Source organism: Globicephala melas, chromosome 5 (genome assembly GCF_963455315.2).
Source record: "Globicephala melas chromosome 5, mGloMel1.2, whole genome shotgun sequence".
In the NCBI taxonomy this organism is placed as follows: domain Eukaryota; kingdom Metazoa; phylum Chordata; class Mammalia; order Artiodactyla; family Delphinidae; genus Globicephala; species Globicephala melas.
The window spans coordinates 72606473-72632275 of NC_083318.1; the positions used below are offsets into that span (position 1 = coordinate 72606473).

The 25803-nt window shown below is 38.9% G+C and overlaps 1 protein-coding gene across 1 annotated transcript in view; it reads right to left on the reverse strand.

Moving 5' to 3' along the window:
* The window catches only part of SCFD2 (sec1 family domain containing 2), a 393166-nt gene that overhangs the window by 225408 nt on the left and 141955 nt on the right, over positions 1-25803 (reverse strand). Inside the window, exon 5 of the mRNA XM_030880530.2 lies at positions 481-730. Within this exon, the coding sequence (XP_030736390.1) occupies positions 481-730 (250 nt within the window). The remainder of the gene's footprint in view (positions 1-480; positions 731-25803) is intronic.

Below are 25803 nucleotides of genomic sequence, written 5' to 3' on the forward strand. Positions count from 1 at the left end.
AGATGAAATATGAGAAGTCAAAATATGAAACTGTTCTTGAAAATGGCAATTTTCATCCTATAACATTGTACAACATCTTAGGGAAACAGGTTTTTTGTTTTTGTTTTTAAGTTTGAAATGACAATCTCAAAGAGCATATGTCAACAGAAATCCTTTGAATAGGATGGATGCACGTCATTTTATTTTTCCTTAAAGATATTACACCCTGTGAGTATTTTGCTATTTTAACAAGGCTTAGACTCTAAGAATATGAATACTGACAAGCAGCTAGAAGGCCATTTCCCTACCACAACTGGAATAAAAAAAAAAAAAACCTACAACAAAACCTCTAATCCGAAAGGCTGGCTAGCATTCATCAGGCCTCATGAAATTCGGAACAACTCCAATGAAGATGGTTACATCCTATTTCCAAATGCCTTTATTTTTAAATGTTTTCGGTAACAGTGATGTTTATGTCCTCTATTTTTGTTAAACACTCACCTGTGATTTTTTGCAGCAAAGGTGACAATTCAGACTCCTCACAAAAGACTTGAGCCAACGCTTTCTTCACTTTTTCTTCACCTTCACCCAGGTCTTTGTCCACTGAGAACTCTCCACTGACAGAATAAATATATATCAGGAGGACCAGCAGCTCTTCGGGGCTGTAGTCATCATTAGTCCTCTGGTTCGAAGGCTTAATCATGGGAAGCAGCTGATTTAACACAACAGACATTGTCGACTCCCCAATGCTCTGAAATAAAAGGGGGGAATAGGCACATATGTCAGTCTTGTACAGATGTAATTTATGCACTACATCAGCCCAAAGATAGCTTGCAAACAAGTCTGTGATGTTCACTGACTAGATTGCTTTTTATTTGTATGTTTCTTGTCCTGGAGAGAATACTGCAAGCAATTTGGCATTAGAGCTGTTGTTTTGAAAGATCTAGTTCATAAAATGGCTGGTCAAGTTGCATACCCTTTTCTATTATCTTACATATTGCTTAAAGAAATAAGAGCTATGTGTTTTAAAAATAAAAGTGTACGTAGTTCAGATGCTAGAAATTTTAAATAAAAATATTTGTAACATAATATGATTAAAAATAAAAACATGCCAGCACCTATATGCTGACATTCCTTCAGAGGAATTACTTTAGATTTTATAGCATATTCTTTTAATATTCTTTAAGGTGGCAAATATTAGTCAGAATAGATTTTCTTTTTATAACAATGAAAAGTCATTTCTGCTAAATCTGGTCAAACTGGGTAATGACATTTCAGGATATCTTTGGGTTAGTCTGAAGATAATTCACATTTAAAGTTTAAAAAAAATGTGCTTTTAGGTATTCCACCAATTTCCTGAGTGATATTTAGAAGAGAATTTCAAAATTCCTTTCATGTGATAACAGCATTGCATTACTGAGTTAGCTGCATAACTTCCAATGCACTATGCACATTTCTAGTACAAATTCTGAGGTTTTTGGTGAATAGATAAATCCCCATTTTAAACAATGTGATTTAATTCTACTTATAATCTAAAATAACCCTGTAAAATAAAACTCAACTATTTGTATTTATATTAAAATCAGGGGCCAAATGATCACGAGTTACAACTTTCACGTTATTCATTCAGAAGCATTCACTGAGCATCTGCTATGTTCCAGGTACTACTCTGGGTCTGGGGAAGACAGCAGTGAACGAAACAAATCCTCTGCTATCACAGAGCTTACATTCTAATGGGGGAAAACAGACAATTTAAAGCTAAGGAAGTAAAACATATAGTATTTTAAATGGTGGTAAGAGCTACTGAGAAAAATAAAGCAGGAATGAAAGATGGGACTTAAGGGTGTGTTTATGTCAGTAAATATGCACTATTATATTTTTTAGACCATAGTCTTTTATTTATTTGTTTGTTTGTTTGTTTGTTTATTTATCTATTTTTGGCTGCGTTGGGTCTTCGTTGCTGCGCGCGGGCTTTCTCTAGTTGTGGTGAGCGGGCGCTACTCTTCCCTGCGGTGCACGGGCTTCTCATTGTGGTGGCGTCTCTTGTTGCAGAGCACAGGCTCTAGGTGCATGGGCTTCAGTAGTTGCAGCACATGGGCTCAGTAGTCGTGGCGCAGGGGCTTCGTTGCTCTGTGGCATGTGGGATCTTCCCGGACCAGGGATTGAACCCACGTCCCCTGCATTGGCAGGCGGATTCTTAACCACTGCGTCATCAGGGAAGTCCCTGCACTATTTTAAAGAGGAAAAGCCGTGTTAAGAAGGGAGTATTGGAATAAAGAAAGACCTACAGAAACTCTCTCTCTCTGAATGAAGTTGATGGCAAGCAGCTGAATGTGGTTCTGTATTGGGACGACTACCCAAAATGAGCTTTTCAAGTCATTTCCACACCTGGGAAAGTCTGGACATATCATCTCAAGGTTAAGGTTCATAATTACATTTTTTGGTACATGGGAAACAGCTGTTACCATTTATTTCAACTAAAAATCCTGGATGTTCACAATGTACCAAACAAAACTAAAATGGAATGACTAAAGTACAAATGGAAAAGAACAGAATGGAGATTTTAACTGTTATGTGGTGACAAGACATGGTTTATCAAGTATAAACATACCCACTTCTCAAAGGAAATGGCTGAAAGGTTTGAAGGCATCCTAGGACTGTCCTGTAGCCTCAGGAGTCTCTTGGGAGGAACTTTCAAGTGTTTGTTCTTCACTTTAAAAGCTGCCCGAAAGCAATTTAAAAGAAAGGAGCTGTGTGGCTGGCCTGTTAAAAGAAGGGCCATGCGGGCTGCAGCTTTCGCTTTTTATTTTTTACTCTATCACCAACTCCTTGGATGACATTAAACAGATTCTTTCATTGCTTTATATCCCATTTCTAAAAAGCAGGTGTATACATCAAGTATCTGTCCTATAGGAACCCTGTGCTTCTCTCCCCAGAGCAAAAATATACATTTTTTTGCGATAGTTATAAAAAGTAAAACAGGGCAGGGTAATCATCATAGTCATTTAAGTAGATTCACTCACTAACATCTGGCCATCAGAGCATCATTTTCAAGTTGTTGATCTGTCACTGGAGAGCAAAATCCCTCCTCAGTGACACTGCAGCGGACTTCCATTGGCTAGCTCGTACCTCTGCACACCAATTTCTAAAATTACACTTTAATCTGCTTAATGCATCCGAAGAAGTTAATAACTGAGCTGAATACAAAGCCAAGAATACTGATTAGTCTTAAAGAGGCATTAGATATTGTGGAAATAAAGAGATTCCGTTTCAAAAAGCCAGATTCCAATCTTGACTGTTCCACTAGCTAGTATTTTAACCTCTTTGGATCTCAGTAAACTTCTTAGGATGTCTTCATCTCTAAAATTACATGATCGGACTAGAGGGTGACTGAGTTCTTAAGTCATAGTTACGCTAAGATCTCCATTTTTACTTTCCTCTCCCCCTATCTTAAAAAATTACCATTGGTGGTAGAAGGCAGTGAATCTCGCTGTTCGCTACACAGCAAAATATAACAATAAATACTTGAAAAAGAAAAGCCTTCCTATAGAAAGAAATGTAGATGCAGAAATACTGTAGATATGTGTGTAACATGGGCTGATATACATTCACGTATTTCCTAACTCTGTCCACTGAGAAGATGTAGAAGTAGTTACATCCCAGTAGCAATGAGCACTCCAGTGGTCAGGTCTTAGTTTCTAATATCATTCTCCAAAAATAGGAACCAGAGATCCTTGGAGAAATGGCTGATTCTAGTGATGGGGCGGGGAAAATACAAGAAGAACCTGGAATATCTTGTAGTGCCAGAAAGTAAGGAAGTCCTTAGAAAACAAACAAATGGGGGCATGTCAAAACGACACAAGAGACAACTGGGAGATCTCCCAGTGGTCAAAGCTGGAATGATGTGCACAAGAGAAAAATTAAAGTAGTAGTAGTAATGGATTATAACCCAAAGTATAAAATAAATATGCATCACTCCACACTGGTAATGAATAAGTGGTTGCATTAATTAATGTAGGAGAAGAGAAATATTCCTTAACAGAAGAATTCCAAATAACTTACCTACATAAGCTACTTCTCCTCCTGGAGACAGAACTTAATCGCCCCACATCTTAAGTGTGAGCTGAACATGGTGACTTGCTTTTAAAAAACTGTGTATGGAAAGGGGAGGGAGGAGTGACTTTACCTTAGTCAGAGGATCAAGGTTCACATCACCAGTGATAAGTCACATTGATATCACCTGTCCCAAATATGATGTGATGAGATTGGCACTTTACTTTTGCAGTATTCTTCTCCCAAGCCCATAACCCCATGACAAAAACATCAGATAAATCCTAATTGAGGGACATTCTACAAAATGCCTGACCAGCACTCCCTCAAAACCATCAAGGTCATGAAAAATAAGGAAAAAATGAAAAACTATCACACACCAGATGAGACTAAGGAAACATAATGACTAAATGTAATGTGATATCCTGGATGGGATCCTGGAACACACAAAGGACATTAAGAGAAAAACTAGTGAAATCAGACTGAAGTCTGGAGTTTATAATTAATAATAATGTACCATGTTGGTTTCTTAGTTTTGACAAATGATTGAGGATACACAATAGTGTAAGATTTTAACAGTAGGGTGAGGGGTATACAGAAATTCTCTGTATTATCTTGGCAAGTTTTCTATAAATCTAAAGCTATTCTAAAATAAAACATTTATTGGAAAGGGAAGAAGAAGGGGAGGGGAAGAAGGGAAGACAGTAAGAGACAAAGCCACGTACATTTTGATCTCTTTTCTGTCAGACTGAAAATTCCAAGACAAATGATTTCAGCTCAGTATGAGGAAGAACTCCTACAACCAGAGCCAAGGTAAGAGACTGACTCAGGAAGCAATGAACTTCCCATCAAAGCAAAGCGAAGCAGGGTGATCTGGCAAGGATGAAGCAGAGAGAATCCCATGACACCTTGGCTTAGAAGGTGAACTAGACCTTCCTAGTGCTATCCATAAAAGCATGACTCCAGACTCGATGCATACCCATCTTCTGATCTTCTCTGCTCTTAGAATGAAACCTCAACAAGAAGGAAAGAAAACATCCTGGATGAAACTTCCTAGACTGAAACTTTTTTAAAGGTAAAAGAAAGAATCTGAGGTGGATTAAAAATGAGGAGATGGGAGTAAGATTTTATGCCTGGGTTTGAATTCTGGCTGTACCACTTATTAGCTGTATGACCTTGGGTAAGTCTCAGTTTTCTCATCTATATAAAATGGAAAGAGTATCACAAAGGCCTGAATATCAAGCAGTCCCAAGCCACAGGCATTTTCTTTCTTTTTTTTTTTTTTTGTGGTACGCGGGCCTCTCACTGTTGTGGCCTCTCCCATTGCGGAGCACAGGCTCTGGATGCGCAAGCTCAGCGGCCATGGCTCACCAGCCCAGCCGCTCCGCGGCATGTGGGTTCTTCCCAGACCGGGGCACGAACCCGTGTCCCCTGCATCAGCAGGCGGACTCTCAACCACTGCGCCACCAGGGAAGCCCGCCACAGGCATTTTCATAATACTGGGACGATTGCTTAAACTACTTTGTGGTTTAAAATAGAGTAACCCCACAATGGGACAGTCTTTGTAAGGACTCAAACATAAGGGGAGGCCCTCTTTTCTGAGGGTTAATTCTAAGGAAAGTACTTTCCCTTACATTTGAGGATACACAATAATAGTTCTTGTTTCATAACGTTATTCTAAAGATTTAATAATAGGAGTCACAAAGCACAGTGCCTGGCCCATAGTCCCTGAAAACTACTAACTATTACTATTGGGTTGACCAAAAGGTTCGTTCGTTTTTTCCACAAGATGGCTCTAGTAGCACTTAGTTGTCTTTAACTTCATTCGAAACAATTTGGTTAGACTGTATGTGACAGCTGTCATATCAGCACACATTTAAAAAAGACATCAAATTTGGTGAATTTTTGTGTAGCCATTTTGATATTGAAGATGGAAGAAAAAAGCAACATTTTCGGCACATTACGTTTTATTATTTCAGGAAAGGTAAAGACGCAACTGAAATACAAAAAAAGATTTGTGCAGCACATGGAGAAGGTGCTGTGACTGATCGAACGTGTCAAAAGTGGTTTGCAAAGTTTTGTGCTGGAGATTTCTCGGTGGACAATGCTCCACAGTCGGGTAGACCAGTTGAAGCTGATAGCGATCAAATCAAGACATTAATTGAAAACAATCAACATTAGACCACACGGGAGATAGCCGACATATTCTAAATACCCAAATCAAGTGCTGAAAATCATTTGCACCAGCTTGGTTATGTTAATTGCCTTGATGTTTGGGTTCCACGTAAGTTCAGCGCAGGAAACCTTCTTGACCCTATTTCCACATGAGATTCTCTACTTAAACATAACAAAAACATTCCATTTTTAAAACAAATTATGACAGGCGATGAAAAGTGGATAACGTACAATAATGTGGAACGGAAGAGATCGTGGGGCAAGTGAAATGAACCACCACCAACCACACCAAAGGCCGGTCTTCATCCAAAGAAAGTGATGTTGTGTATATGGTGGGATTGGAAGGGAGTCCTCTATTATGAGCTCCTTCCGGAAAACCAAACAAATAATTCCAACAAGTACTGCTCCCAATTAGACCAACTGAAAGCAGCACTCAGTGAAAAGCGTCCAGAATTAGTCAAGAGAAAACTCATAATCTTCCGTCAGGATAACGCAAGACCTCATGTTTCTTTGATGACCAGGCAAAAACTGTTACAGCTTGTCTGGGAAGTTCTGATTCTTCCACCGTGTTCGCCAGACATTGAACCTTTGGACTTCCATTTATTTAGGTCTTTACAAAATTCTCTTAATGGAAAAAAATTCAATTACCTGGGAGACTGTAAAAGGCACCTGGAACAGTTCTTTGCTCAAAAAGATAAAAAGTTTTGGGAAGATGGAATTAGGAAGTTGCCTGAAAAATAGCAGAAGGTCGTGGAACAAAAGGGTGAATACGTTGTTCAATAAAGTTCTTAGTGAAAATGAGTCTTTTATTTTTACTTAAAAACCGAAGGCACTTTTTGATCAACCCAATACTACACAACTATTACTACTATTGCCTACTACCCCACTGACTCCCTTCTTACCCAGCAGAAGTGATTAAGATGCTTGGTAAGAGAATGAAATATCTTCCAGGAATAAGAAGTTAGCAGTCTCAAAGGAGGCAGGAGCAGCCTACAAATACTGGATGTGTAACCACATCTTGGAACTTAACTGCAAAGTTAGTCAAAGGTTAAAGGCAATATAAACATTATTAAACACTGCCATTAAAAAAGCACACACAGAGTAAACCACAACCAAAGGAAAAAAAATGGCTTCTTTATAAAGTACCAGGGATTAAATTTCTCATTCATTTTGATATAAATGGGCTTACTAGTAGGAGGTGGAAGACTGGAGCTGTGTCTGGAATGACAAAAACTTTTTTTTTTTAATTCTGCAGACTGGGACTTCTGTTATTTTTGAATGAATCCCCAGTAACTCCATACAAAAGGCCCTCTGTAAAATGCATGTTGTGTTTAGAAAAGCCAACTTTGGGGCTGAATTAAGACACCTCTGCAAAGTCAGAGTCAGTCTCTGTGCTGGCGACTTCTGCAGGCATGAGGTACAAAGGGGCCATATGCAGTGTGGCTGCAGAGCAGGCCTGCGGCTCCACACCTGTTCCTCTGGAATGCAGAGCCTGCAGACACTTAGGGGAACTCTAAGCCACTCCAAAGTGCTGCTCTGCAGAGAACCCATCTCTACAATTCCTCCAAGCTTCCGCTCAGTTAGCAGGTGCGGGCTCAAGGGATGCTGCCAGGGAGTGCCTAAGGCCCTTCTGCCCCAAATATCACTTGTGTTAATGGCCTTTGCCATTCTTGCATTAATACTTGCTACAAGGCCTTAAATTCCCATAAGTAAAGCCACTCTGCTTCTTTGGGGAATGGGCTTTACATGTGCCAGGGAAAATGTAAAAATGTAACTTGGTGGGTATAAAGATAATTAATTGCTGCTCTCATGCATTCATCAACAAATATTTATTGTGCACATACTACGTGCCAGACACAAGATTCAATGAACTTACAGGAGAGTGGGGATAGGAACAAACAGTCATGATGATGCAGTAAATAAGTGCTTTAGTAGAGGTATTCATTTACTTTGGAAACAGAGCAGAGCAACACCTAAATCCTCGAAGAGGTGGTACCTCAACTGAGTCTTAAACAATCAACATCTAATATCAGGGAGGAGCAAAGCTCTGAGAAATGAGTGATGGGATAGGATCCTTCATTCCTTCCTTCAACAACTATTTAATGCACACTTACTAAGTGTGTGGTAGGCAGAATAACACCCCCTCAAAGAGACCTACACTCTTGTCCCCAGAACCATAAACATGTTATATTATATGACCAAAGGGACTTTGCAGATGTGATTAAAGTTACAGAACTTGAGATGGGGAGATTATCCTGCATTATCTGGGTGGGCCCAATCTAGTCACATGGGTCCTTAAAGTAGAGAACCTTTCCTGGCTGTGGTCAGAGAGAGACGCAATGATGAAAGGTCAGAGAGAAGCACAGTGTATGTTTTAAAGATGGAGGAAGGGAGACATGACCCAAGGAATGCAGGGGGCCTCTAGAAGCTGGAAAAGGCAAAGAAACAGATGTCCCCTTAGAGCCTCCAGAAAGGAATGCAGTGCTGCCGTCACCTTCATTTTAGTCCAGTGAGACCAGTGTTGGACTTCTGAGCTACACAATTATAATGTAGTAAATTTCTGTTGTTCTAAGCCACTAAGTTTGTGGTGATTTGTTACAGCAGCAATAGAAAATTGATGCAAGTGGTTTATGTGAGATGGGGCATGTGAAGCTCTGCATCAGGCCCATAGCCCAGTCAGAGAACCTGGTAAAAAGTAGGGGTCCATAAATACCTGCCCAATGACTAAACAAACAAGCAAGAGCAAGCAAGAATTGGTTCCTGGGTGGTACGTATTCCATCCGTGCCACTAGGGAACCAATGAGTGCCTTCAGGGTTGTCATAGAAAAGGAAGGCACAGAGACACACCAAATTTAAAATTTGCTACTTAATAATTTGCTCCCTAATTGGCTACTTAAATTTGCCTAGAATTAGTCCAAAATCATGCAATTGCATAAGCCAATATTTAACAGGCCCAGGATAATCATATAGGACAGTGAGTTTCAAAGTGTGAGCCACAGAACTGAGATCCCAGAGACCTTTTCAAGAGGTCCATAAGGTCAAAACTATTTTTATAAAAATATTAAGGCTTCCAACACCTGTTCTCCTCAAGATTGAGGACTATCAAAGAAAAGGGGGGATCACAACTGAGCAGGAGGTCCCTCGGGTACAAATTCTTTCCACATCCCCCGTTTCTTGTTTGTAGGAAATAGGCTTCATTCAGCCTCCTTGACCTTCCCTGAGTTCCAAAGGGCAGGTTCAAAGAATTACTAATTAGGGAAGGGAGGGAATACAGAAACAAGGGAGAAGCAGTCAACAAACAATAGTGCAGCCTTGGGTAAGGGTCCTGGTTCCTCCTCAAGGAATATACATAACAATATCTTTGAACTCTTCTGCAGAACTAAGGCCTCTGCCCAGGTGGAGGATGGTAACTTCAGGCTGAGCACAAGATTCCTGGAGTACCACTCTGCTACCTACCTCCCCACCAACCAATCAGAAGAAAGTCACACACCCTGCAGCCCTCATCCCCAACTTTGCCTATAAAACCTTTTCCCCCCAAGCCATCAGGGAGTTCAGGGGTTTTGAGCACAAGCCACCCATTCTCCTTGCTTGGCCCTGCAATAAACCTTTCTCTGCTCAAAAAAAAAAAAAAAAAAAGAAAAGAAAAGAAAAGAAAGAAAGAAAGAAAAGAAAAAGAACAAAAAATACTAAAGTATTCTTTGCCTTGTTGACATTTGCACTAATAGTACAAAAATAATGGTGGGTAAAAGTGCTGGTACCTTAACACAGATCAAGGAGAGAGGCTCCAAACTGTGATAACATTGCATTTTTGAGCACTGTGCTATGTACTCACAGTTGGAATTTTTTAAAAAGCCAGTTTCACTTAAGAGTGCTCTCGATGAAGCAGTGAAAATTATTAATCTTACAAAATCTCAAAGCTTAAATAAATGTCTCTTTAATATTCTGTGTAACAAAATAGGAATTATGCATAAAGTGCTTCTGCTATATACTAAAGTACAATGGTTATTTTGAGGAAAAGAACTTGTGCAAGTATTTGAGTCATAAACTGAATTGTTCCTCTCATGCAATACCACTGTTACTTGAAAAAATTTCAGATAGAGAAATTATAATTAAAACTTGGGTATTTGGCAAACATTTTCTCAAAAATGAACAAAGTGAGCCTGTTTCTTCCAGGAAAACAACTTACATGTTTATTGCCAAGGATAAAATTCTGGCTTTTAAATTAAAATTCAGATTTTGGAAAACTTGTATCTGCCACTGCCAGATTCTCTATACTTAAAGACGTTTCTGATGACATCTACGGCAACATTAAATATGTGATTTTTTCTTTGAATTGCACAATGAAATGTGTCAACGTTTGGAAGATCTGCATACCTCAGTGAGCCAATGTTGTCCAAATGACCCATGCATGATGTAAGGAAATCAGGCATAGGCAAAAGATCCATGCAAAATGCAGGATAGACAAGTGGATTTTAATGTAAAAGACTACAGAAAGCTCATTGATATGCTTTCCAACTCCACATTACAAATTACCTTTAAGAAATTACTACTTGTAGAGTCAAGGTATGGTACCAAAACACAATGCCTGCAAACATGAAAAGGCGATCAAAATATTCCTCCCTTTTCCAACTATGTATCTGCATGAGGCTGGATTTTCTTCAAATATTACTTCAACCGAAACAACATATGGCAGCATATTGAATGAGGAGGCAAACACAAGAACCCAGCTGTTTTCTCTTCAGGGAGACATTAAAGAGATTTGCAAAAATATAAACCAATGCCATTCTCACTTTTCTGTTTGTTTGTTTTGGAAATACAGTTCTTCTTCATAAAATATATTATTTATGTTAGCTTGTAACAGGCTTGTTATTTTTTTAATTTTTTTATTTTTTAGCGGTACGCGGGCCTCTCACTGTTGTGGCCTCTCCCGCTGCGGAGCACAGGCTCCAGACGCGCAGGCTCAGCGGCCATGGCTCATGGGCCCAGCTGCTCCGCGGCATGTGGGATCTTCCCGGACCGGGGCACGAACCCGCGTCCCCTGCATCGGCAGGCGGACTCTCAACCACTGCGCCACTAGGGAAGCCCAGCTTGTTATTATTTTTAAAGGAACTGATAAATAAATATTTTAAACTATTCTCAGTTTTAATTTCTACTATAGTAAATACTAATATTTACTGATTTAAGGATGTCACATCCTAAAAAGAAAGCTCATTATTTTCTGCTGTCTTTTCCCCTTCTCATGCAACATAGGTCCTTTAAATCAGAGCTTCTCAAAATTTAATGTGCATGTGGATTACCTGGGGCTCTTGTTAAATGCAGATGCTAATTAACTAGGTTTGGGGATAGGGCCTGAATATTCTGTATGCCTAATAAGTTGTCAGGTGATACCAGTGCTGCTGGCCAGTGGACCACATTCTGAGTGGCATCTGGACTGGATCACTCAACAACTTCTAGACTGCAGTGTGTATGGGAAATAAACCATCTTGCTTGAGTCACTGTATTTGTGGATTCTCACCTTAATCTGAATACTAAGTAATATAACTCATAAATGTACACCTCCAGCCAAATTTCTCTCCTTTGCTTGCTGCCCATACAGTCAACTGCGTATTGGACATCTCTACTTGTACTGAATGTATCTCATCTGCAAATATAATTCAACATGTCTAAAACTGATATGAAGATTTTTACCCCACTATCTGTTCTGCAGTCTGTATACCGTACTGTTGTGTGATACTATCATTCTTCCAATTGAACAAGACAGAAACTTGGAGTCTATCACAGCTTTCCCTCGTCCCTGCCACATCAAATCAGCCACCAAGTCCTAATGATTTTATATATGCCTTCCTCTACCGCTTAGGTTGCAACTACTATTATCTCTAGTCATGATTTATCTCATTCTGAACCAAAATTTTGATCTCCTTAAAGTTATTTCATGGTTTCCACTGTCCTCAAGATAAAGCTTTTATAGGACACATGCATTTATTTTAGCTTTGTGGCCCTAATTAACCGTTCAGCCTCATCCAGCATGAATCGTTTCCTTACAGGCTACATTTCAGTTTTGCTGAACTACTTGCATTTGCCTCTGTGCTTTTGTACATGCTTATATCCCTGCCTAGAATGTTTTTCCCTCCTTTCCACCTGGTCTCACAATTCAACTAAAACTTTATCTCCCCCGACTTTCCCTGCGTGTTAAGTGTGCCTACTTTGTGATCCCTGAAAAGACTCTACTTCCCTCTACCATGGCTCTTATCACCCTGAATTTAGTTGTTTATTCATTACATTGTTTATTCATTAAATGTCTACCCCCCTTCTAAGACTGAAAAATTCTTGATGGCAAGAACCACATCTTACTCCTAATGGTATCTCCAGCTCAGTCCTTTGAACGTAGCTCAAAAGTATACTCATCTCTACAATGAAGTAGTTGACATCAGAAAAAGAGAAATAAACATTTACAAGGATATAATTATGATTATTTCATTTAATCCTCCTGATTACCCTGTAACATTGGGCATTATTATTTCAGAGGAAGAAACTGAGGTTGAAAAAGGTGACTTGTCAAGGGCGTCAGCTGGTGAATAGTTGAGCTGGGATCCAACTTAAGACTGTCCTTCTCCAAAACCTACATCTGATCCACTTCACATTTCCTCTCCAGTGCTTCCCAGTCAGAGGGAAATCAGAGTTTGTGGGGAAGGGGAATCCAGAGCCTTGAGACAGGCTATGATGCTAGGATTCTGACTGGGACAAATCACCAAGGGAACTCAGCAAACAGCAGTAGACCAACTTAGCATGTCAGAGGCGATCTACTGACTTGCAGCTCTTTAGAGTCCCCAGGTAAGGTAGATGACTGGCCCCAGAACCTCATTCAAGGTTAAAAATCTCTGGTGGAGGGTTATGTACTTCCAGTCACAAACGTTAAGGCAGAATTTCTGATTCAGGGTGTTTCCATGCCATGTTTACCCTACACCCCTAAGCCTAAGGGACAGCTGGCTGGGGCTCAGGGCAGCCAGTGCCACTGGGCCAGTGGCCTCCAGTCCTGTGTAGCTGTCAACCCAGTGTGTCCTTTACAAACAGCGTAATTTTCTATGTATACCTATAACTATGTAAAAAAAAGGATGGGACATGCTGAAGAGATATGAACAAAAAGGAATCAAATCCTGAAGTCATCAAAGATGGTGGAAATGGTCTCCAGGAGCGGCTAATTTAAAGATGGTAGATTGGGACCATGGCATGGGCTTCAGATGAGAAGTAGCAGGAATAGGGTCGTATAGATCAACGGTGTGGAAGTTGAACAGGCTCAGCAAGAGAAGTGGGAAGAGGGTAAGACACAAGACAGAGAAGAGCAAAGATCATTCAGGGCCACATAGCCCATTGTTAGAACCTTTGCTTTTCTTCTGAGATGAAAGGGATTTTGAACAGAGCAATGGTATGGTCTATGTTTTAAAAGGCTATCACTCAGGTTGTGGTGAAGAGAACAACAGACTTTAGAGAGGCAAGGGAAGCAGAGAGACAGGTGAAAACAATCTCAATAATCCAAGCAAGAAAAAATGGGGCTTAGACTGAGATAGGCACATTGGAGTTGGTGTGAATTGGTTGAATGTGGAAATATTTTGAAGCTAAAGCCTGCACAGTTTACTGATGGATTGAATATGAAGTATGAGAGAAACAGAAGAGTCTAGAATTATTTCAAGGTTTTTGAAGAGGTTCTGAGTAGGAAGAGGTGTTTCAAAGGAGATAACAGAGAAGGCAGAATTGGAGTGAAATGTATGAATAGGACAGATACAAATATTCCAGAAAGGGGGATGGGTGTCTGAGCTCAGGACAGGCAGAAAGGGACCAAAATGAATGGCAGGATTCTGGAGAGAGCAAAATAATGTCATAGACAACAAAGTTGGAAGAATGTATCAGAAGACAATAGAATAAGCAGACGTAAGGTAGCACAATGAGGCTGATCGCAAAGTATGAAAGTGTTTCCTAAAATTTATCCCTCTAAGGGGCACTTGGAACTTGCTGGCATTCTGTGTCTGTGGAGCAAACGATTCCCTGGCACCGGGAAATGGTGCAATCCTCAGCGGAAGTAAAGACAGATTCTACAAACTTTCTCTCCCACTGAAAATGCCCATGAGAGATAACCTGTAGTAGAATCATACAATGAAATAGTACACAGCAATGAGAATGACCTCCAATTTCACAAAACAACAATATGGATGAATCTCACAAATAAAATGTCGAATGAAAGAATCCATAACAAAGAACATATTATACAATTCCATTTATGTCACATACAAAAGCCAGGGAAAACTATCTATGTTTTTAGAAGTTCCTACCCTTTGAAAGGAGGGAGTAACAGGGAGGAAGAAAAATCAGGGCTTCCAGGGTTGCTGGTCATACTGTATTTCTTGACCTGGGTTCTGATGACACAGATGTTTTCAGTTAGGAAAAATTCACTGAGTTGTACTTTTCTACAGTATTATATTTTACTTCAATAAAAACTTTTTAAAATGCCATTATACCGGGACACATTTCCTGCATCCTGGGAAGAACAGAGCTATCTACTTAGAGTTCTTATTACAAATTAGCATTTACGCAAAGCAAGAGCAGGAAAATATAAGAAGCTTACAGGAGTTATCAAATTATCTAATTTGACTGCACTTACCTTCAGCTATGGGTAAAGGCTAGGGTCTTGATTTCAGAGAAAGATGGAAAGAACAACTTTTAAAGGCTGTTCATTTTAAAACACACATATGTTTTAGGGGGGATAGAAACTTTTTTTGTAATATTTTTTCCCCATCTCTTGGGAAATGATGTTACGCTGTGCTTTCAAACAGAACTGCCAAGTTTAAGAGGCCCTTTTCTGTACACAGGCCAGCTGGGCCATAAGTTGCATGAAACGAGGGACAAGCTACTTCTTCAGAGAGCAGAACAGAATACCACAGGGAGTTGGGGACCGTGTATCCAACAAAATCTCCAGCCATTTGTCTTTATCTGGTCACCTTTAATGATTTAAGAGCCCTCTCTGCCATGTTATCATCAATCAATTACAATGATTGAGCAGTATCTAAAAAAACCAGAGTTTTTAAAATGCAACTATCCGTGACCTAAATTTCCTGCTGGTTCTGTTGGCCCCAGGTTAGGCCAGTTTGTCTATCATCAAGGGAGCCAATAAAAATAATAAAAACAGGTCAATGCTGGGCTTTCTGAAGCCTGTATAAGAATATTCACACTCCTCCAATCAGCGCCAAGTCAACGTGTCCACTCTTTGCTTGAGCTCTTGATAAATGCTGTTCTTACTAACAAAATATCCCATAGAATGTATACATTATCTAAAAATCCTTTTTTTTTCTTCCTTGCTTGCTTGCTTTTTAATCTGGCTAAGCAACAATTTAACAGCTCTTAACAGGCAACTGAAAATGATGTCATTTTGTTGACTCCAGGAAAAGAGTTACATTTTGGCAGATTAGGGGATACATGAGAAGATGAAAATATAAATTTTAGCTATCTTAATGGAGAATGGGATACTGCACTTCAAAGCCTGTGAGAGAATTTGAATTCCAGGATCCATAGTGCAGAGCAAAGGCTACTGAATGGGGAGGAGACAGAAAAATGTAGGGCAGAGTGGGAGGGAGACGCAAGAGGAAGGGGATATGGGGATATATGTATACCTATAGCTGATTCACTTTGTTATAAAGCAGAAACTAACACACCATTGTAAAGCAATTATACTCCAATAAAGATGTTAAAAAAAAAAAAAGTGCAGTGCAGGCATGGGTAAAAGAGGCCAGCTTAGAAGTTGCCTGTGAAAACCACAACAATTATCTTAAGTATTATTTCAAAACATTTTGTATCACTCGACAGGAAGTAAGAAGGAAAGGGAGCTGCACTGTCCAAGGCCTCAAGCCCCCTTAGGAAAGTGACCAGCAACACAAAAATTCTACTCAGTAACAAAGCACCATTCCTCACATCCACCACCTGCCTGCAGAAACCCGTGAGCTGGGTGGCAACCCCGACCATAATCTCAGCGGGCTGGGCCATCTTATTCAGAAGCAAGTCTGGAACACTCTCTGCTCCAGAAGGGAAGTTTGGACAAACTTCAGAACACGCCTAAATGCCAGATTGGAGACACACAGGCACAATCGTGAAGGCAGCCAACTTGATTTGAGTGGTCTCTCCTTTCCTTTCTCTGACTTTGCCCCTCCCTTTCTCCACCAAGTACTCAGAACTCACTGGCTTCTTCCTAGCACCAGTGAATGAGCCATTCCTCCTCTAAGAAATGAATGACTGGATGGCCGAACTTTTCCAGGAGGATTCTGCATTTTAAAAGAAGAGAAGAAGGACAATCTAAGAGGAAGTGAGATGACTCTTTAATGATTAAGTTTCTGGTTCAGTGGTAGCTGGGCAGCAACCACCTGTCATAGAAAGTCTTTCTAGAGCTCCTCAAATAACATTTTACAGAAATTAACTAAATGCCCTAGTACAGATTCAGAAGTAAGTATCTCATTTCCTTAAAGAGACAGTATGAAAGGGTGTGATTTAAGTCCCACTCTACCACTTAAAAGGCATTTAACATCTCTAGGCTTCAAGGTCTCGGTAAAAAGGAGGATACTACCACATCCCTCACCAGACTTTTAGCTCAGACTCAGACTTTCATGGAATATCAATGAAATGAGCACTTTATAAACTGTAAAGCAGTTTGTACTTGCTTTACTACTACATTTATTACTACTTTACCACGTTCTTCACCAAAGCCATATTTCTATTCAGACAGAGGCCTGAGGTCCCAGATGTACTTATGCACCTCCAAAGATTCAGCAGCGCACTGCCCTCCACCACCTGGACTTGGCCACTTGTTGAGCGGTGTGCTTACGCCACTGCTACACTGCCTCATCTCCACACTGTCAACGCTCTCAGGCTCCCTGGGCACAACTTGATGGCTCCGTCATCCCTACGTAGTGGAGGCCACACCAGCAACATGCCCACATCCAACCCAATTAGTCCCGTGGAGGCTCTGGCCTCCCTCTTGGTCACCCTGAGAACACCACCTGAAAGAAAGGGCAGTTAACCCTCCTTATGATAAACTTTAAGACCAATGAAAGGCAGGGGGAACGGACAGAAGTGGCATAAAGTCTTAACCTAGCTCCTCCCCTGCAAACAGTTACAAGCAGCAAGAGTGCTACATACAGCTAAAAGCAGCTGTGTTTCTTGGGAGGCAACGGCCAGCCCAATAATGCACCCTCTCGTATCTGCTTTACTTCCTTCCTTGACTCATTTTCCTTTTCTCCTCAGTATTGCTGCTCTGCAATTCCACGTTCTTCCCCTTTTAAAGCATTTTCATACAACTTTTGCCTCAGACTCTGTTTCCTAGGAAAAGAAGACAAAGATAATTAGAGAGGCCGCAAAGATGAATTAGGCAATAGAGGGTCTTGATATTGCTCAAGTGTTAGGGAGGGAGGGAGGGAGGGAGGGAGGGAGGGAGGGAGAGAAGGAGAGGGGGAGAAAGAGAGAGAGAGAGAGAGAATGAGAGAGAGAGAGATGTGGCCACAAGTGTATATTTATAAAATTTTTGGAGGAGAAAGTCCTTGAGGAAAGGGGAAATCTCTTGCCTGTGCTTCTGTAATCAATGAAAAATAAACAGTAACCAGTGTGATGAAAAAAAGGATCTAATTGTTACTTTAAGACTGATGGCATTTTAGTCCGGGGGAGCTTTGGAGTGCAAAGAAGTCTACACTCCTTGCACTGACGTGTAAGGCTCTCCAGGATCAGGTTTGCCTCCCTCCCCACCTTTACCTAGTACCACTCCTCTTCCCCCACCCCCTTCCTTCAGTCTGTTCTGGCCACGCTGGTCACCACCATTCAGTTCTTTTCAAGAGTCAGATCTGTGAACAATCTGAGTAGAAAACTCAATGTTAGACAAGTGCTATGAAGTACATGGTACCCAAGGAAATAACAGTGATTATTTTGGACCTGCTCTATCCAATACGGTAGCTGTTAACCACATGTAGCTGGTGAATGTTTAAAATGTGGCTAGTCCAAATTGACCTAATTGTAAATGTAAAATATATACCATATTTTGAAGACTTATACAAAAAGGAACATATCTCATTAATAATTTATTTTATCTTATTGAGATGATAATATTTTGGATATATCTGGTTAAATAAAGTATATTGTTAACATCATTTCACCTATTTCCTTTTATCTTTTAATGTAGCTATTACAAATTTGAAATTACATGTGTGGCTGACATCGTAGCTCACATTATATTTCTATTGCACAGTGCTGCTCTAGAGTCTCCTACTTTCACCAAACCTCGAAGTTCAAAACTAGCACCAGGTATTCAACACTTATTGAGTTAGATATAATATATATCTTCACATTTAATTTTAATCCCTAAAAGTGAGATCTCATTATCTTTATTTTACTGGCAAGGAAGCTAAGGTTTAGAGATGGAGTAAATTGCCCAGAGTAGAAAATCAAGCACACAAGACTATTAGACCACAGAATGATGGACTCCCAAAGATGCCCAGGTCCTGATTCCCAGAACCTATGACTATGTTACCTTACTTGGCAAAAGGATCTTGAGATGGGGAGATTATCCTGGATTATTCACATAGGCCCAATGTAATCACAAGGGTTCTTATAAGAAGAAGGCAAAAGGGTCAAAGCTAGCAAAGACAATATGTGACAACAGAAGCATAGATAGGAGTAAGGTACTTTGAAGATGGAGAAAGGGGCCATAAGCCAAGGAACGCAGGCAGCCTCTAGAAGCTGGAAAAGGCAGGGAAATGTCTTCTTTCCTGGCATCTTCAGAAAGAACGCAGTTCTGTCAACACCTTGATTTTAGCTCTGCAATACCCATTTCAACTTCTGACCTCCAGAACTGTAAGATAATAAATTTGTGCTGTTTTAACCCACTAACTGTGTGCCACTTTGCTATAGCAGCAATAGGAAAACTAATACAGAAGACCATTACTAATGCAGAGTCAGGGATTTGGAACCTGGTGAGCATTCTGGATTGTAGTCATGGTCCAGGGCTAGTAGTCAGGAAATAGTAGCAATATTGACAATTACGATTTTAGGATATAAATTCATCCTCAAATGAAATGAGCCTATTTTAACTATAAAATGTAAAGCACGTTCATCTGATTTTTTTTAAAAAGACTAATTTTTTTAGATCTGTTTTAGGTTTACAACAAAATTGAGAGAAAGGTACAGAGATTTCCCATATACCCCCAGCCCTGACACATGTATAGCCTCCCTCATTTTCAACACCACTTACCAAAGTGGTACTTTTTTTTTAAACCAAGAATGAACCTACACTGACACATCATAATAGCCCAAAGTTCACAGTTTACCTTAGGGTTCACTCTAGGTGTTGTACGTTCTATGGGTTTGGATAAACATGTAATGTCATATACCCATCACTGTAGAATCATCCAGAGTATTTTCACTGCCCTAAAAATCCTCTGTGCTCTGCCTATTCATCTCTCCCTCTGCTCCTAACCCCTGGCCACCACTGATCTTTTTATCGTCTCCATAGTTTTGCCTTTCCCGCAATGACGTATAATTGGAATCATACGGTATGCAACCTTTTTGGACGGGCTCCTTTCACCTAGTGATAGGCATTTAAATTTCTCCATGTCTTTTCATTATTTTGAGCATGGAATAATACTCCATTGTCTGGATATACCACAGCTTATTTATCCATTCACCTACTGAAGGACATCTTCGTTGCTTCCAAATTTTGGCAGCTTTTAATAAACATCCATGGGTAGGTTTTTCTATGGACATAAGGTTTCAACTCCTTTGGGTAAATACCTAGGAGTGTGATTGCTGGATGGTATGCTAAGAGTAGTTTTAGTTTTGTAAGAAGCTGCTAAACAGTCTTTCAAAGTAGCTGTACTATTTTGCATCCCCAGCAGCAATTAATGAGAATTCTTGTTGTTCCACGTGCTTGTCAGCATTTCGTGCTGTCAGTGTCCCAGATTCTGGCCATTCTAATAGGTGTGTACTGCTATCTCATTGTTGTCCCTGATGACATATGATGTAGAATATCTTTCCATATGCTTATTAACCATCTGTATATCTTCTGTGGTGAGGTGTCTGTTAAGGTCTTTGGCCCATTTTTTAATTGTGTTGTTTGTTTTTGTATTGTTGAATTTTAAGAGTTCTTTGTGTATTTTGGATAACAGTCTTTTTTTATCAGATGCATCTTTTGCAAATATTTTCTCCCAGTGGCTTGTCTTCTAATTCTCTTGATACTGTCTTTACAGAACAGATGTTTTTATATTTTAATGAAATCCAGCTTATCAATTATTTCTTCCATGGATTGTGTCTTTGATATTGTAACTAAAAAAGCATCACCATACCCAAGGTCATCTAGGTTTTCTCCTATTTTACCTTCTAGGAGTTTTATGATTTTGCAGTTTACATTTAGACCTATGATCTATTTTGTGTTAATTTTTGTGGAGGTATAAAGTCTCTGTCTAGATTCATTTTTTGTTTGTGGATGTCCAATTGTTCCAGCAATTTTTTTTTTCCAGCACCATTTTTTGAAGAGACTCCATTGCTCCATTGCATTGCTATTGCTCCTTTATCAAAGATCACTTAACTATATTTATGGGGGTCTATTTCTGGGCCCTCTATTCTGTTCCATTGATCTATTTGTCTATTCTTTTACCAATACCACACTGTCTTGATTAATGGAGCTTTATAATAATACTTGAAGTCAGGTAGCATCAGTCCTCCAACTTCATTTCTCTTCTTCAATATTGTGTTGGCTATTCTGGGTCTTCTGCTTCTCCATATAGACTTTAGAATTAGTTTGTTGATATCCATAAAATAACTTCCTGGGATTTTCATTCAATTGCATTGAATCTATAGATCAATTTGGGAAAACTGACATCTTGACAATACTGAGTCTTCTTAGCTATGAACAAGGACTATCTCTCCATTTATTTGGTTGAGTTCCTTCATCAGAGTTTTGTAGTTTTCCTTATATAAATTCTGTATATATTTTGTTAGATTTATAACTAAATATTTGATTTTGGGGGTGTGTTAACATAAATGGTGTTGTGTTTTTAATTTCAAACTCCACTTTTCATCTTTGCAATGTAGGAAGGCAACTGACTATTGATATTAACCTTCTATCCTGCAACCTTGCTATAGTCACTTATTAGTTGCAGTAATTTTTTTGTCTATTCTTTCTGATTTTCTATATAGGTGATCATGTCATCTGTAAAGATAGTTTTATGTCTTCTTTCTCAATCTGAATACTTTTTATTTCCTTTTCTTCCCTTATTGCTTTAACAAGGACTTTCAGTAAAATGTTGAAAGGAGTAGTGAGGGGACATCCTTGCCTTGTATCTGATCTTAGTGGGAAAGCTTCGAGTTTCTCAACATTAGTAGAAAAGCTTCCGAAGTTTTTTTCATAGATAGTTCCCTTCTATTCCTACTGGGAGTTTTACCGGGAGTTTTTTTTTTTTTTTTTAAATCATGAATGGGTGCTGGATTTTGTCAAATGCTTTTTCTGCATCTATTGATATGACCATATAATGTTTATGCTTTTTTTAGTCTGTTGATATGAGGGATTACATTGATTGATTTTTGAACGTTGAACCAGTCTTGCACATCTGAGATAAATCCCACTTGGTCATGGTATGTAATTCATTTAATACTCCTTTGGATTTGATTTGTTAATATTTTGTTGAGGAGTTTTGCATCTCTGTTCATGAGAGACATTGGTTTTAGTTTTCTTATAATGTTTTTGTCTGGTTTTGGTATTACGGTAATGCTAGCCTCACAGAATGAGCTAGAAGTATTCCCTCCACTTCTATCCTCTAAAAGAAATTGTAAAGAATTGGTATAATTTCTTCCTTAAGTATTTGGTAGAATTCACCAGTGAACTAATCTGGGCAGGGTGTTTTCTGTTTTGAAAGATTATTACCGATTCAATTTCTTTTAACTGTAGGACTATTCAGATCATCTATTTCTTCTTGTGTGAATTTTGGCAGATTGTGTCTTTCGAGGAATTGGGCCATTTCACCTAAGTTATCGAATTTGTAGGCAAAGAACTGTTCATAGCATTCCTTTGTTATCTTTTTAATTTCCATGGGACTTGTAGTGATGTCCCCACTCTTTTATTTCTGATATTAGTAATGTGTGTCCTCTTTTTTTTTCTTAGTTAGCCTGGCTAGCACCTTTTCGATTTTATTGATCTTTTCAAAGAATCAGCTTTTGATTTTATTGATTTTCTCTACTGATTTCCTATTTTCAATTTCACTGATATCTGCTCTAATTCCTATTTCTTTTCTTTTGCTTACTTGGGTTTAATTTGCTCTTCTTTTTCTTGTTTCCTAAGATAGAAACTTAGATTATTCATTTTAGATCTTCCTTCTTTTCTAATATAAGCCATCAGTGCTGTAAATTCCCTCTAAGCACTGCTTTTGCTGCATCCTACAAATTTTGTTAAGTTGTTTTCATTTTTAGTTACTTCAAAATAGTTTAAAATTTCTCCTGAGATTTCTTCTTAAACCATGTGTTATTTAGAAGTTTGTTTACTCTCTATGTATTTTGTAATTTTCCAGTTATCTTTCTGTTATTAATTTCTACTTTCATTCCATTGTGGTTTGAGAGCAGATATTATATTATTTCTATTCTTTTAAATTAGTTGAGATTTGTTTTATGATCCAGTTGTGGTCTAATATTCACATGTGTGAATTTTCCATGTAAGCCTGAGAAAAATCTGTATTCTGCTATTGCTGGATGAAGTAGTCTACAGATGTCCACTATATGCAGTTGACTGATGGTATTGTAGAGTTCAGCTATGTCCTGCCTGACTTCCTGCCTGCTGGATCTGTCCATTTCTGAGAATGGTGTTGAAGTCTCCATCTATGATAGAAATTCATCTATTTCTCCTTGCAGTTCTTGCCTCATGTAGTTTAATGCTCTGATTTTAGGCATACACATTAAGAATTATTATGTTTTCTTGGAGAATTGACCCCTTTATTATTATATAATGACTTTTATCCCTGATAACTTTCCTAGCTCTGAACTCTGCTCTGTCTGAAATTAATACAGCTACCCCTACTTTCTTTTGATTAGTGTTAGCATAATGTATTTTTCTCTATCCATTTACTTTTTATTTTTTTTTAAATTTTTTTGGCTGCATTGGGTCTTCGTGGATGCATGCAGGCTTTCTCTAGTTGCGGTGAGCAGGGGCTACTCTTCGTTGCAGTGTGCAGGCTCCTCATTGCGGTGGCTTCTCTGGTTGTGAAGCATGGGGTCTAGGTACATGGGCCTCAGTAGTTGCAGCATGCGGGCTCAGCAGTTGCAGCACACAGGCCCTAGAGCATGCGGACTTTGGTAGTTGCGGCACATGGGCTCAGTAGTTGTGGCTCGTGGGCTCCAGAGCACAGGCTCAGTAGCTGTGGCGCACGGGCTTAGTTGCTCCGCGGCATGTGGGATCTTCCCAGACCAGGGATCTAACTCATGTCCCACTGTGCCACGAGGGAAGTTCTATCCATTTACTTTTAATTTATCTGGGTCTTTACATTTAAAGTGGGTTTCTTATAAATAACGTATAGTTGGGTCATATTTCTTTTGATCCACTCTGTTAATCTCTTTTAATTAGTACATTTAGACCATTGACATTGAAAGTGATTATTGATATAGTTGGATTAATATCTACCATATTCATAATTGTTTTCTCTTTGTTGCCTTTTATCTTTGTTCTTATTTTTGTCTTCCAATCTCTTTTTGCCTTTGTGCTTTTAACTGAACATTTTATATGATTCAATTTTCTCTTCTTTCCTAACATACCAGTTTTATAGCCTTTTTTTTTTTAAGTGGTGGCCCTAGAGTTTGTGATACACACTTGCAACTGTTCCAGGTCTACTTTCAAATAACATTATGAAACTTCACAGGTAGTGAGTCCCTTATGATAATAAAAAAATAATCCTAATTCCTTTTTCTCCCATTCCTTGTATTATTGCTGTCATTCATTTCACATATATGTAAGTATACATATATATATCATAAGCATAAATATGATATATAGATAAGCATACAAATGTATTATAATGTTGCTATTATTATCTTGAACAAACTGTTCTCTATTAGATCAATTAAGAATAAGAAAAATAAAAAGTTTTTATTTTACCTTGACATTTCTTCTTTGATGTTCTTTTCTTTATGAAGATCTTAGTTTCTGACCTATACTATTTTCCCCCTCTCTAAAGAACTTCTTTTATCATTTCTTGCAAGGCAGGTCTACTGGTAACAAATTCTCTTTTGTTTGTCTGAAAAAGTCTTTATTTCCCCTTCACTTTTGAAGGATTATTTTTCAGGATACAGAATTCCAGGTTGGTGAGTTTTTTCTTTCAATACTTTAAATATTTCACTCCATTCTCTTCTTGCTTGCATAGTTTCTGAGAAGAAGCTGGATGTAATTCTTATATTTGTTTTTCTATAGATAAGATATTTAGATATTTTCTATAGATAAGATATTCCTCTGGCTTCTTTCAGAATTTTTCTCTTTATCTTTGATTTTTCTGTAATTTGAAAATAATACACCTAGGTGTTAATTTTTGGCATTTATCAGATATGCTTGGTGTTCTCTGAGCTTCCTAGATCTGTGACTGTGTGTCTGACATTAATTTGGGGAAATTCTCAGTCATTATTGATTCAAATATTTCTTCTGTTCCTTCTCCTTCTGATATTCCCATTACACTTTATGTTACACATTTTGTAGCTGTCCCACAGTCCTTGGATATTCTGTTCTGTTTTTGTTTTATTCTTTTTCCTCTTTGCTTTTCAGTTTCTGAGGATTCAATTGATATATTCACTAGGTCAGAGATTCTTTCCTCAGCCATATCCAGTTTACTAATAAGAACATCAAAGCCATTCTTCATTTCTTTTGCAGTGTTTTTTATCTCTAGCGTTTCTTTTTGATTCTCTCCTTGGATTTCCATCCCTCTGCTTACATTGCCCACCTGTTCTTTCATTCTGTCTACTTTATCCAATGTAGCCCTTAGCATATTAACCATAGTTGTTTGAAGGTCCCAATCTGATAATTCCAACATCCCTGCCATACCTAGTTCTGATGTTACTGTCTCTTCAAATTGTGTTTTTTACCTTTTGGTAACCCTTGTACTTTTTTGTGATAGCTGGATATGATGTACCAGGTAAAAGGAAGTGCTATATACAGAAATTAGTAATGTGGTAGTGAGGTGTAGGGGTTGGAGAAGAATTCTGTTGTCCTATAATGAGATCTCAGAGTTTTAATAAGCAAATGCCTCTGGACTGTGAACTTCAGAAGCATTTCTCAGTCCTTTTCTCCTCCCTTAGGTGGAACAGGATGGCTGGAGTGAGCTGGACTTGGGTATTTCCCTTTCCTAGGTTCTGATAATACCCCAGCAGGTTAGGCTCTGTTTAACTACTCTCCCCTGAGGGTAGGCCTTCTTGAGAAGAATAGAGTGCTCTGGCATACTTTAAAATGGTTCCTTTTCCCTTTTGAAAGCCCAAGGGGAATTTTTCTCGTATATTTATTGTATAAGTATAGTCAAGTTCCTGGAGGTAAATATCCTAACACTGTAGGGGCTGTCC